General features: G+C 43.9%; 1 protein-coding gene across 1 annotated transcript in view; it reads left to right on the top strand.

Moving 5' to 3' along the window:
• The window catches only part of LOC123386798, a 99,680-nt gene that overhangs the window by 24,471 nt on the left and 60,754 nt on the right, over positions 1–14,455 (top strand). Inside the window, exon 2 of the mRNA XM_045062598.1 lies at positions 12,951–13,105. Within this exon, the coding sequence (XP_044918533.1) occupies positions 12,951–13,105 (155 nt within the window). The remainder of the gene's footprint in view (positions 1–12,950; positions 13,106–14,455) is intronic.

Raw genomic sequence — 14,455 nt, 5'->3', positions numbered from 1 at the left:
GTTCTGATGATATAGCAACCTGACATGTGCCTGATGGTGCTTTGCAAGCTGGTAGGTACATCTAGGAGCCTCCTAACAATGATCTTTACTTGGAAACAATTGTCAAGGAAGTTTAACAGGTTTAAAATGTTTTAACTATTGATAATTTGATCATTTGGTGATTGGACATGATACTATGTTAAATATTTCTTTGTTATACTTATGTTGATAATATGGAGGATGTAGTGGCTTAAACTGGTCAGTACAGTGTGATGTATAGGAATAAGCATCAAAGGAAAAATACAAAATATAACTGAGCATTTGTGATGAAGACTGTAGGTGATGTAGAAATGCAGAGTGGACTGATATTTCTGTGAACATGAATTTGTATAGGACATCAGCCCTTAGTATCGATTAGTGTGAAATCACAGCTGTGTGCTCATTTGATGGGATTTCAAATCCACTATTTATGGTAAAGATAAAAACCTGTTTTTAATAGTAGAGTTATTTTGATACAAGAAGGCGGTAGGTTCTCATCTGCTCTCACCCATGAGATCCCAGTAGCTCAGCTGTTGGGGGGCCCTTCTGAGGCTTATCAGTGAAGAAGTGGAAAGAAGAGACTGTGACAACAGGGCATGTAGAGTACAAATACAGAGAGTTGTGAGGACTGTCAGAGAGTAATTGGTCTGGGAAAGGCTACAATTTGCTGATCTAAATCTCTCTCCAAAAAACTTGGAAAAATGAGCTCTTTCCCTGGGAAACGAGCCCCTTTTACTGGAGTAATGCAAAGACTTCTGCCAGAAGTACATCTTACCCATCATCACCCAAACTCTCCTTCCCTAGAAATGAGCGCCAGCAACAACAAACTTTTACTTTGACTGACAGCTGGAGGTCAATCTCAAGCGCTGATTCTTATAAAAATACACCTGAACTAAATTTGAAATATATTCCTGTCATCTCTTCTTGCCTGGAACAGTAGTGTGATTAATCTAGGATTAGTTTGGAGTATGTGATTTACTGAAGAGTAAATTAAAAGCATTAATAGACTGGAGATGCTTGCTCAGTTAAGCAGTGTTACAGACATTGAAGGTAAAGACAAATCAGTCTGAGCATTAACTGCTTCTCCAAATCCAACATACTTCAGGGGGAATATGAGCACTTGGATAGTTTAGGGCTGGGATTTCGGCAGATGCATGAATCCAAAAGAGTCTGCTACTGTGTGATGTTTTCATCTGACATGGCCCTGTTCCAAGATTCTAGATCCCCTGACATGTGGGTTTAGGATTAGGGTTAGGGTTATGGTTAGGGTTAGGGCTAGGGTTAGGGGTTAGCAGATAGGGTTAGGTTTAGGGTTATGTTGAGGGTTAGGGTTAGGGTTAGGGTTAAGAGAGAGTCTTAGCTAGGGTTAGGGTTTGGTCCAGGGATGGTGCCAGGGCCAAAGGGACTCAAGTCTGGTGATCAACTTTGAAGGCTGAAGTGAGGGCCCGTTTGATGGTGCGGGTGAAGTGTCAGGTTAGCGGTGGAGATAGGGTTAGGTTTTGGTGGAGGATCCTGGCTAGGGGTAATGTTGGGGTTAGGATTATGTCTGAGGAGGTTCCAGGCACTGGACCCACAGCAGTACAGTTGTATCCACGAAGGTCTGAGTTGATGGCAAAAGTGAGGTTGCCAGTCAGGAGTAGTCTTTGGCTTCCAAGGCCACACAAATCTATTGGCAAGTGGTCTGGTAGGCCTCAGGAATCGTTTGGAGCAGCTGTAGCCAGACCTGGGAAATGACATGGTGAGCTTCCAGGTTCTATGCCGGGTGAGCCTGCAATACTTCTAGACCCCAGGCGCGTGGTGTTGTCAGACTTTGGTATTGGGTCCCCATGGGAGTCGAGCCTTAGTAATGGTTAGGGATCGAACCAGGGACATTGCCACGGCCAAAGCCGCTCCAGTCTCGTGATCTCCCTGGTCGGCTGCAGTGAGGGCCCATGCGATGGTGCGGGTCAAGTGTAGGTGTAGGTTTGGAGATAGGGTTAGGTTTCGGTTGAGGTTCCCAGTTACGGGCAGGGTTACGGTTAGGTTTAGGTCCCAGGAGGTTCCAGGCAGTGAGCCCACAGTAGAGCAGTTGTCTCCCCGAAGGTCTAAGTTGAGGGCACAAGGGAGGGTGCCGGTCAGGATTAGCCTTTTGCTTCCAAGCCCACACAACTCCTTAGGCTGCTGGTCACGTAGACTCAGGAATCCTGTTGGGCAGATGCAGCCAGGCCTGGGAAATGACATGGTGAGCTTCTAGGTTCCATGCTGCGTGAGCCTGCACCACCACTGAACCCCAGGCTCATGGTGTTGTGAGACTTTCATATTGGGTCTCCATGGGGAGAGAGCCTTAGGTAGGGTTACGCTTCGGTACAGGGACATCGCCAGGGCCGAAGCGACTCCAGTCTTGCGATCTCCCTCGAGGGCTGAAGTGAGGGCCCATGAAACGGTGAAGCTCAGGTATAGGGTTAGGGCTCGAGGCTGGCTTAGGTTTCAGTGGAGGGCTCCAGTTCCGGGTAGGGTTAGGGGTAGGGAAGGTCCCACGAGGCTCCCGGCCCCGAACCCATGACAGTGCAGTGGTCGCCCTGAAGGGTTGAGTTGAGGGCACAAGGGAGGGTGCCCGTCAGCATCAGTCTCTGGTTTCCAAGGCCACACGACTCTATGGGCCCCTGGTCGGGGAGGCCTCAGGAATCCTCTTGTTCAGCTGTTGCCAGGCCTGGGAAACGACTTGGTGAGCTGCCAGGTTCCATGCCGAGTAACCCTGCACCTCTTCCAGACCCCAGGTGCGTGGTGTTGTCAGACTTTGGTATTGGGTCCCCATGGGGAGAGAACCTCAGCTAGGGTTAGGGTTCGGTTCAGGGACGTCGCCAGGGCCGAAGCAACTCCAGTCTCTTGATCTCCCTCGAGGGCTGAAGTGAGGGCCCATGCGACGGGTCGACTCAAGTGGCGGGTTAGTGTTCGAGGCCGGCTTAGGTTTCGGTGGAGTGTTCCGGTTCAGGATCAGATTAGGGTTAGGGTTGTGTCCCAGGAGGCTCCAGGCTCTGAACCCAAAGCAGTGTATTGGTCTCTCCGAAGGGCTGAGTTGAGGGCACAAGGGAGGGTGCCGGTCAGGATCAATCTTTGGCTGCCAAGGCCAGATAAGTCAATGGACCCCTGTTTGGGAACGCCTCTGGAATCCTCTCGGGCAGCTGCAGCTGGGCCTGGGAAATGACATGGTGAGCTTCCAGCGCTTCCAGGTTCCATGCCGAGTGAGTTTGCACCGCTTCTGGACTCCAAGCTCGTGGGTTTGTCAGACGTTGGTATTGGGTCCCCATGGGGAGACAGCCTTAGCTAGGGCTAGGATTCGGTCCAGGGGGGTCGCCAGGGCCGCAGCGACTCCGGTCTTGTGATCTCCCTCGAGGGCTGATATGAGGGCCCTTGGGACGGTGCGGCTGAAGTGTAGGTTTAGGGTTCGAGGTCGGCCTAGGCTTTCTTGGAGTGTCCCGGTTAGGGGTAAGGTTAGGGGTAGACATGCGCTGAAACCACAGCAGTGCAGTATTCTCCCCTGAGGGCTGAGTTAGGGTACAAAGGTGGGTCCGGGTCAGGATCAGTCTTTGGCTTTCAAGGCCACACCACTCTATGGGCCCCTTGTCATGTAGGCCTCTGGGATCATCTCAGTCAGGTGCACCCGGGCCATGGTAAACGACATGGTGAGGTTCCAGGTTCCATGGGTAGTGACCCTGCACCTCTTCTGGACCCCAGGCGTGTGGTGTTGTCAGACTTTGGTATTGGGTCCCCATGGGGAGAGACCCTTGTTTAGGGTTAGGTTTCGGTACAGGGTCGTCGCCAGGGGGAAAGTGACACCATTCACGTGAGTTTCATGGAGTGCTGTATTGTGGGCCCATGGGCGGATGTCGGTCTGGTGCAGAGTAGTGTGAGAATTCGCCTTAGGTTTAGGTTTAGGGTTAGGTTTACAGTTCTGTTTAGGGGTAAGATTCATTCCTAAGGATTTCCAAGCCCTTAATGTACAGTAGTGCATTTGTCTCTCCGAAGGGCTGACTGTAGTGTAGAATTTACTGATCAGCATTAGTCTTTGCATTCCAAGGCCAGACATCTATATCTGCACTCAGGATGTAGGCCTCAGGATTCCTCCTATGCATCAGAAGCCATGCTTTGGAAATGACATGGTGATGTTCCATGTTTCACGCTGAATTATCTTGCACCGTTTCTCAACCCAGTGTGTGTGCTCTTGTGAGACTGTGGTATTCGGTCCCCATATGGAGATAGCCTTAGCTCCGTTTAGGTTTGGGCCGGGGAGATCTCCAGGGCTGAAGTGACACCAGTCCTGTGATCTCCCTGTGTCGATGATGTGTGGGCACATTCATGGTGCGAGTCAGGTGTAGGGTGAGTGTTAAAGATGAGGTGAGGTTTAGGTTCACTTATATACTGTGGGTCACCATTAAGATTAGGGCTTGGGCACAGGAGGCTCGTGTCATTATACCTCCAGTAGGGCAGTTGTCCCCCCGCAGGGCTGAGTAGAGGGGTCTAAGGAGGGTCCCAGTCAGGCTGAGTTTTGGGTGCCAGGGCCACTCCTTGGTTAGACCTCAAGAAGTCCCCTGTGGAGCTCCTTCTGGTCTTTGGAAATGACATTGTGATATTCCAGGTTCCATGCTGAGTAATCCTCCTCCGCTTCTGGGGCCCATGTCCGTCATGTCCTCAGACTTAGGAATTGGGTCCCCATTAGGAGAAAGCTTTAGCCAAGGTTAAGTTTTGGTCCAGGGACGTTGCCAGGGCCGAAGTGACACCATTGCCATGATCACCCTGGAAGGCTGAATGAGGGTCCATGAGCGGGTGCGGGGCATGTGTAGGGTTAGGTTTGAGTTGGGGTGAGGTTTAGTTTGAGCGGTGTGTGAGTGTCACAGTTAAGGTTAGGGTTAGGTCCCAGGAAGCTCCAAGCGCTGAAACTCTTGCAGGGTAGTGATCTTCTCAGAGGATTTAGTGTAGGCCTCGTTGGAGCGGGCTGTTCAGGCTTAGTCTTTGTGAGCCAGGGACAGCTGTGTGTGCCATCTTCAGTTGGGCATCATCAACCCCCTTGTGCAGCATCATGCGGGCATTGGAAATGTCATGATGATGTTCCATGTTCCATGCCAAGTATTCCTGCACCGCTTTGGCCCATGGTTTGTGGTGTTCTCAGAGATAGGAATTGGGTCCCCATCCAGAGAGATCCTTAACAAGGGTTAATGTTCTGTTCAGGGACTTCACCAGTTCTGTGGTGACACCATTCCTGTGTGTCATGTGTGTTAGGTTAGGGTTTGGGATTGGGTTTGATGTTAGGGGTTAGGGTTACGGTTAGGGTTTGTGTTAAGGGTTAGTGTTAGGGGCTAGAATTAAGTTTATGCATTAGGGTTGGGTTTAGGGTTATGGTGAGTGTTTAGGGTTATGGTTAGGGGTTATGGTTTGGAATTAGAATTAGGTTTAGGCGTTAGCTTTGGACTTGGGTTAGGCTTAGGTTTAGGGTTATGTTTGGGTTTGAGAGTTAGGGTTAGGGTTAGATGGTAGGGTTAGGGTTAGGTATTAGCGTTAGTGTTAGTGTTTGCCTTAGGTTTAGGGATAAGGTGAGGTCTAGGTTTAGGACTTTTGTTTGGGTTATGGGTTAGGGTATTGGATTAGGGGTTAGCGTTAGGGTTAGTGTTAGATTTTTATGGTTAGGATTAGTGTTAGTTTTTGGGTTTATAATTTTAGGGTTAGCAGGTAGAGTTAGAGCATTAGGGTTAGGGTTTTAGGATTAGAGTTTTAAGATTAGGTTAAGAGGGTTAAGGTTAGTTCGGGTTATGTTTACTTTTATGGTTCGGTAGGGTTAGGGTTGGGTTTAGACGTAGGGATATGGGCAGGGTTTAGTATTAGGACTGTGGTTAGGGTTAGCTGTTAGGTTTAGGTGTTGGGATTTGGGTTAGCGTTAGGGTTAGTGCTATGGCAAGAAGGAGGTCGTATTTGCACTTCCACTTTGAGCAGGAGGATGTTCATGCGTGGACACTGCCCTCCATCTGGGAGGGATTATGTTCATTTTATCGCCCCTGTCTCCATACAGTGGAGGTTGTTCTCACCTCGCCGCATTCCAGCTTCGTTGTGGAGTGTTTCACATTGTCACCCTCCCCTCTCTCGGTGTGGTAGGATTTCACTTACTGCCTCATCCATTTTTGGTTCATGGGTGCATAGTTTTAGTCTCTATATCATTTATTTCTTCTGATTTTAAATATTTTCTTCATTCTCCTGTTTGGTGGTTTTGTTTGTTGTCCTTTGTCTGGCTTTATATTTATAAAGTCATGGAGTTTACTTCAGTTTTTTTTTTTTTTCTTGACGCAGACCTGTATTGCTATAAACTTCCCTGTTAGAACCAGTTTTCCTGCTTTACAGAAATTTGGATTGCTGTGTTTTCATTTTCATTTGTTTCCATGTCATTTTGGATTTTTTCTTTGATTTCTTGGTTGAGCCATTGATTGCTTAGTAGCATGTTATTTATCTTCCATGTATTTCTGGCTTTTCCAGATTTTTTTTCTTGTTGTAATCTTCTACTTTCATAGCATTGTGGTCTGAAAAGACACATGATACGATGTCGATCGGTTTGATTTTGTTTTGGCTTGTTTTATGACCTAATATTTTATCGAGTGTGGGAATGTTCCATGTGCACATGAAAAGAATGTGTATTGTGCTGTTTTAGGATGGAATGTCTAAAATATATCAGTTAAGTCCATCTGGTCTACTCTATCATTCAAAGTCACTACTTCCTTGTTGATTTTCTGATGGAATGATCTCTCCATTGATGTCATTGGGGTGTTAAAGTGCCCTACTAATATTGTATGACTATCAATTCTTTAGTTTTAGACTGTTTTGTGTATTTGGATGCGCTCAGGTTGAACTCATATATGTTTACAATTGTTCTATCTTTTTGCTGGATGGTACCTTTTATTAGTATAGTGTCTTCTTTGTCTCTTGTTACCGTTTTATTTTTAAATCTATTTTGTCTGATATAGGTATGGCTCCTGCAGTTTTCTTTTGATACTTTTGTTCCTCACCCAGTGCTTTTTATTATGAAGAGAGAGAGCACAGGCATGGGAGGGTAGGGTGGGGGGAATGGGGGAAGAGAGAGACAAAGAGAGAAAGAGGGAGAGAGAGAATAAAAATGAGAATGAATCCTCACCAAGTTCCATGCTCAGTGCAGAGCTCAATTGGGGCTCAATCCCATGATCCTGGGATCATAGCCTAAGCCAAAATCAAGAGTCGAAATTAATTTCAAGCGATTGAGGCATCTAGTTGCCCCTATCTGGCACCTAGTACCTTTGATTTGAGCATTTATTCTGTTACTATTCAAAGTAATTGATAGACATGTACTTGTCCTATTATTACTTGATTTTGGCTGTTTCTGAATTTTTCTGATCCTATCTTCGCTTTCTCTTTTTTTGGTTTGCTGGGTTTCATCACAATTTCACAGTTGAAATTGCTTGTCTTTATACCCTGCATATGTATTAGTGGTGTTTGTTTTGTGGTTATTATGAGGTTTGTACCTAACCACTTCTGCATATAGAAGTCTATATTAAGTTGATAGTTGCTTAAGTTTGAACCGGTTCTTTACTCCTCTCCTCCCCGTGTTGTAGCTATGTAGTGTTCCTATTTCAAAACCTTTCATATCGTGAATACCTTGACTGATGTTTTACAGATATACTCATTTTTATTGCTTTTGCATTTCGCACTTTAATATGGTCACTTTAGGTGTTTCTTTTCCACTTAAAGAGTCCCCTTTAACATTTCTTGCAGGGGTGGTTTGTTGGTTGTGAGCTCGCTGAGTATTTATTTGGGAACCTCTTGATCTCTTTTCCCATTGGAATGATAGTTTGCTGGATAGACTCTCTTTGGCTGCAGATGTTTTCCATTCAGCAACTTTACCATACCATGCTGGTCACTTACAGTGTCAAAGTTTCTTCTGAAAAACATCCAGTGATAACCTTATGTGGTTTCCCTTGTAGGTAAATGTCATCTTTTGTTTTCCTGCTGTGAAAATTTTTCTTTATCAGGACATTTTGGGTTTTAATTACTGTATGACTTGGTGTGGATCTACTTCTGTTGAATATATTGGGGGTTCTTTGTGCCTCCTGCTTCTGGATCTGTCTCCTTCCACGCATTAGGGAAGTTTTCATCTATTGTGTCTTCAAATAAATTTTCTGATTCTAATTTCTCAGAGTTCTGAAAATGAGAAATAGGACAGAAAAGACCTATTGAAGGTTCTCTGATGAGCCATTGGATTTGCATGCGTGGAGTACAGATGTGGGAGTCAAATGAACAACCTACCTTTAACTTCAAAAAACTAGAAAAAACAACAATCTATGTCCAATCTTCTCAAAAGGGAGAAAGTAATCCATATGAGAGTGAAAACCAATGAAACTGAGAACATGAATAGAAAATATGAAGAAGACCAACAGTAGGTTTTCTGAAGAGTGAAACAAATTTGTCAAGACTATACATAGACTATGCTAAGACAGAGAGAGGACCCAATTCAAAAGAATTATAAATAAAAGAGATGACATTATGCCTTATACCAAAGAAACATAAAGGAGACAAAGAGGCGACCATGGCCAAATTAGATGCCAGCAAACCGCCTGCCTAGAAGAAATGGATAGGTTCTTAGAAACACACAACCTACCAAGACTGTACCAGGAAGAAGTAGAAGGTTTGCACAGACCCATTAAAGTAAGACTGTATCAATACAAGAGGATAACCAATGCAAGTAAATTGAATCAGTAATCGAAGTTCTCCCAGGGAAGAAAAGCCCAGGACCAGATGGATTCACTGGTGAATTTGACCAAACGTTTATAGAAGAACTAACAGCAGTCATCTCACTGATTCAAAAGGAATGAACACCACCAAACTAATGTCATGGAATTACCCTGGTAGGAAGCCAGAGAAGGATACTACCTGAACAGAAATCTATAGGCCAGTATCCCCGTGATGAATGTAGATGAATAATTCCCAATAATGTACAGGCAAACCAAATTCAGCAGCACATTAAAAGGATCATTGGCCGTGATGAAGGGTTTTTTCCCTGCAAAGGAAGGATGTTTCAGAAATTCAAATCAATCAATGTGACCCCTCACATTATTGAATGAAAGAAAATCAACCATAAACAAGATTCTTAACTATAAATAGCAAACGGAGGGTTACTATAAGGGAGGTGGGTAGGGTGATGGGTTAAATGGGTGATGGGCTAAGGATGGCACTAGTAGTGAGGATCACTGGGTGTTGTATGTAAGTGATGGATGACTAAATTCTATACCTGAAACTAACATTACACTGTATGTTAACCAACTGGAATTTAAATACAAACTTGAAAAAAATAAATAAGATATACATAAATACATTTAAACTAAACTAAATAAATACATTTTAAAAAATAAAAAGAAAACTCATGTAATGATGTCAATAGACACAGAAAAAAAGTTCTGAGAAATTTTTGTATCCATTTGTGCTAAAAAACTCTTTAAAATTCTGTGTAGAAGGAACATATCTCAACATAAGAAAGGCCATGTATGTGAAGCCCTCAGCTAATATCATACTCAGTAGTGAAATTGTGAAAGATTTTCCACTAAGATCAGGCACAAGACAAGGATGCCCTAGATATGTGAAGGGGATTGGGTGATGCAGGCTTCTTGTTATGTGATGAATGAATCACAGATAGAAGATATAGCATAGGGAACATAGAGAATGGTACTGGAGTAGGGATGCATGGTGACAGATGATAGCTACACCTGTGTTAGCGTAGCAGAATGTATACATTTGTCCAATAACTATGTTGTTCATCTGAAACTAATGTAACATAGTGTGTCAACTATTCCCAAATAACATGTTTTTTTAAATAAGGTAAAGGACCGAAATAAAAATTTTAATGTAAAAGAATCTGTTAATATCTAATCAAGAAATGCAGTAAATTTCCAAACTAGAAAGTCACCGTATCAAATTATGTAGCCTTCCTATACACTAACCCAATTATCTAAGAAGAAGTAAAGAAAACAATCCCATTTACAATAGCATCAAAAAACAATAAAATTTATAGGAATAAATTTAGCCAAGGAAGTGAAAGATCTCTCCACAGAACACTATAAAACCTGTGTGCAGTAATGGAAGAAATTCAATTTGGGTGAAAGAAACAGGAGAACATACAAGTCCGTGAAAAGCCATCCCATGTCCAAATTTTGGAGGAATTAATATAGGTACAATGTCCATATTACCCAAAGCCATTTAGAGATTCAGTGCAATCTCTATCACGACTCCGATGCAATTTTTATGCAATTAGAAAGTCATATCCTAAAATATATTCAGAACCACAAAAAGACCCCAAGTAGCCAACGCAAGAAAGAACAAAACAGGAGGCATCACACTTCTTGATCAAGCTTCATTCTAACACAAAGAAATCAGTTATGTCACTGACATAAGCACACACACAAGACAATGGAACAGAAATTGAGAGCCCAAACTAAACCCATGCATGCACAGTCACCTAGTGTTTGACAAGGGAGTCAATAATACACAGTGGAGAGGAGAAGAGTAGTCTTTTGAATAACTGGTGCTGGGAAAATTGGATATTCACATGTATAAGAACAAAGCTTAGCACCATATGTTACACCACTCCCTAGAGCGTGAGAGGAAGAAACAGAGATGTGGTTAGAGAGAAACAGAGACAAAGAGGAAGTACAAGGAGGAAAGTAGAGACCTGGTCCAGGTATGTGGACAGGGTTAGATGGGCCAGGGGAGAGGGGATGTATGAAGTGGCTCTGAGTGCTGGGGCAGAAAGGGCTTATATCATGGGCATCAGAGTTCCATGACCCCAAGACTCCAACATCCCTGGGTCCAAGTTCTGCAGAAGCCATTGGAATTGAAAAGATGGGTATCCTTCATTTCTTCTGGAATTGTGAGGCTCAGCCTCACGTTCTGTCATGGAGAGGGATGTCTTGAGGGAGAGTGTGCCGCTCTTTGGCAGGTAAACTCCAGAGCCTGCCCTGTGGGGAGGTGTCCCAGGGCCATCTCCCTTACTGCCCCAGGCCCTGTTGGATTCCCCCCTCCCCCCACCAGCTGGCCTTTCTCAAGTTCTGAACCCAAGCATCAGGCATTGTTTTGCCCCCAGGTCCTGCAGTCTGGACCTGGCAGAGGTGGACTAGTAATATTGATTAAAAAAATATTTGACAATAAGGTCCATATCCTCCCTCTGGGACTAGCGGTGTGCATCCAAATCATAGGTTGCTATCCTCCTGTCCACAACCAATCTGAGGATTCCAGAAGGTAGGTGGACCCTTTAAAACACCCTAGTCTTCTCTTACATCAAATTCAAAGACATTTTCTTATCCCAGCTTTCTTTTAATTCTGAAGAGATGGCAATTAGTAATTGAAGGCATAATGGTCCTATAGGAAATTGACCTATATGACTGATGGACATTATTTCATCCATCCGTATCCCTAAAGCACATTTCATTGGAAATATTAGCCAAGGATACACACTGTAAATTCACAACAGATGTGTAGCTCCCTGTAAGTTGCATTCTGACCTTGTCACATATTTGTCATCAAAGATATTGTTAGTGACTTTTCAGATAAGCTTTCAACATCAAGAAGGTGATGTTAGAGAATCTGGTATAAATGGAAATTCGCAGATTCTAAATGAGGAATGATTTTTCATTTTTCATGTTTCTTTTTTTGAGAGAACCCGAGCTGGGGAGGGGGATAGAGGGGGAGACACCGAATATGAGGCAGGCTCGAGGCTCTGAGCTCTCAGGACAGAGCCTGACGCGGGGCTCAAACTCATGGACTGCAAAATCATGACTTGACTCAAAGTCGGACGCTTAACCGACTAAGCCACCCAAGCGCCCCGGGAATGATAGTTTATTGGCAAAGAAGGAGAAATTAAAGATAGTGTAAAGGATGTCTATTTTTAATTGAAATATTGTTCACACATTTGTTGTGTTAGTTTTAGGCATACATTGTAGTCATTCCATATGTCTATACATTATGTTGTACTCAACCACAAGTGTAGCTATCCTGTGAAAGCATGCAACAATATTATTACAGGATTGACTCCATTCCATTGGCTGTCCCTTGTATCCCTAGGACTCATTCACTCCATAGCTGGACGCCGGTATCTCTCTCTCTCAAAGGTGTCCATTCTTTATCTAACCTAAGTATTTTGGTGGTAAACAAAATTACCTCTTGTTCAGCATGTGTAAATCGGTGGTCTATTTTTCTGTGAATATTGCTTAAAACATTACAAATGATGTCGTTACGTTAATAAATTCGGTTTCATTCTTCACTCACAAGAAAGAGAAGGAAAAGATTTTGTGTCTCAGGCCCTGTCACTAAAACCTTCCCAACGAGGAGAACAGGCTTAGTTGCCCAGAGCACCTTCGGTCTCTTAGCTGAGCAACCAGGGCCTTCAACATTGAAGGAATTCCCATGGTGGCCAGCAGAGAGAGCTTGAGCACCACAGACCCCCGAGGGGCGGGTTCCTCTGCTGGGCAGTGATAGCCAGCAGAGGGCGCACCATCTGCTTTTCTGACCCAGGGCACCTGAGAGCAGGAAGGGCTTAGATTGCTCTCAGAGGACTCAGGCCTCTGCTGGTGCCTCAGTACAGAGAGCAGAGCTGCATTTCCAGCAGGTTCTGCCACCTGCCCCAGGGGAGACCTTAGGAGCTTAGCAGCAACTTGGCATCTCCTGAGTCGCCAGAGAGAAGCTGCCTTGTTGTACTGAGTGCTGAGGAGGGGGCGCCGGGTGGCTTCCCTGGGCAAGCTGGTTGCTGAGCTGCACAGGCCTTTGCATTTTCTGGGCTGTTCCCGTGTTTCATTGCACCCCTTCCCGACAGTTTTTGAACAAGATGTATTTTACTAGAGGACTCGTGGATTGCGGGGTCCCATGACATCATAGATACAGTCGATGGTTTGTTCCAGATTCAGGCTTGTTTCCGGGAAGAAACCCTAACAAATTCAGAAGCATGGGAGCTGCATTCAATTAGGACGTGGATACATGAAATGCTCGTCTCAGGACCTTCTAGAAGAATGAGCTGGGACGCACGTTCGGAGTCCTGCTGGAACCAGAGACCGAGGTAAGGGCACAAACTGTCCCTCACGTCATACATGCTTTTTAAAAAATTTCATGGTTATTTTTCCAACCTAGTGAAGTGATTGAAAACTACAGAAAACCTGGTTCGTATCTGTCATTAACCTTATGTTATCTTTTAATTTAAATTCCAGTGAGTGAAGATACAGTGTAATATTAGTTTCAGGTGTCCAATATAGAGCAACCCTTGCACTTCTTAATCCCCAGCAGCTGTTTCACACATTCCCCCACCTCGCTGTGGAACTCCTCAGTTTGTTTCCTAGTTAAGAGTCTGTTTGTCACTGTCTCCCCCCCCCCCACTTTGTTTTGTTTTATTGCCACGTGTTAGTGAAACATTGGGTATTTGTCTTTCTCTGACAGGCTTATTTCACCCAGCATAACATTCTCTTGCTCTATCCACCTCGTGGCAAATGACAAGATTTCATGTTTTTATGGCTAAATAATATTACATTCCATATACTACATCTCAATTTATTCATCAGTTGATGGATTCTTGGGCAGTTTCCGTAATTTGGCTGTTGTAGAAAATGCTTCTGTAAACATCAGGGTGCATGTCTCCCTTTGAATAATTATTTTTGTATTCTTTCTGTAAATACCTCAGTGAAATTGCTGGATCGTAAGGTAGTTCTATTTCCACTTTTTTTTTTTGACATCTCCGTGATGTTTTCCAGAGTGGCTGCACCAGTTTGCATTCTTACCCACAGTGCAAGAGGGTTATTCTTTCCCCACATCCTTGGCAACACCTGCTGTTTCATCATTCATTGATTTTAGTCATTCTGACAGATGTGATGTGTTATCTCATTGTACTTTTGAATTTAATTTCCCTGAAGATCAGTATTGTTGAGCATCTTTTCATGTGTCTCTTGGCCACGTGTATGTCTTCCTTGGGAAAATGTCTATTCATGTCTTCTACCCATTTTTAATTGGATTTCTCATTTTTTGTGTACTGTATAACTTTATATATTTTGGACACAAGCCCTTGACCAGATGTCGTTTGCAAATATAATTCTGTAGGTGTTTTAGTTTTTTTTGATTATTTCCTTGGTGACGGAAGCTTTTTATTTTTACTATGTCCCATTATTTTTGCTTGTGTTTCCCTCTCCTCAGGAGATATATCTACAAAGACGTTTGTACAGGCAGTGTCAAATAAGATACTACCCTTGTTATCCTCTGGGATTTTTATGGTTTCAAGTTTCACTCATAGGTCTTTATCCATGTTGGATTTATTTTTGTGTATGTTGTAAGAAAGTGGTCCGTTGTTGTTTTGTTTTGTTTTGTTCTGCAGGTTGCTGTCCAGTTTTTCCAAAACCATATGTTGAGGAGACTTTAAGTTTAT

This window comes from Felis catus, chromosome B4 (assembly GCF_018350175.1).
Source record: "Felis catus isolate Fca126 chromosome B4, F.catus_Fca126_mat1.0, whole genome shotgun sequence".
In the NCBI taxonomy this organism is placed as follows: domain Eukaryota; kingdom Metazoa; phylum Chordata; class Mammalia; order Carnivora; family Felidae; genus Felis; species Felis catus.
The sequence above is the reverse complement of the archived record's forward strand: the minus strand, read 5'-3'. Positions and strand labels throughout refer to the sequence as shown.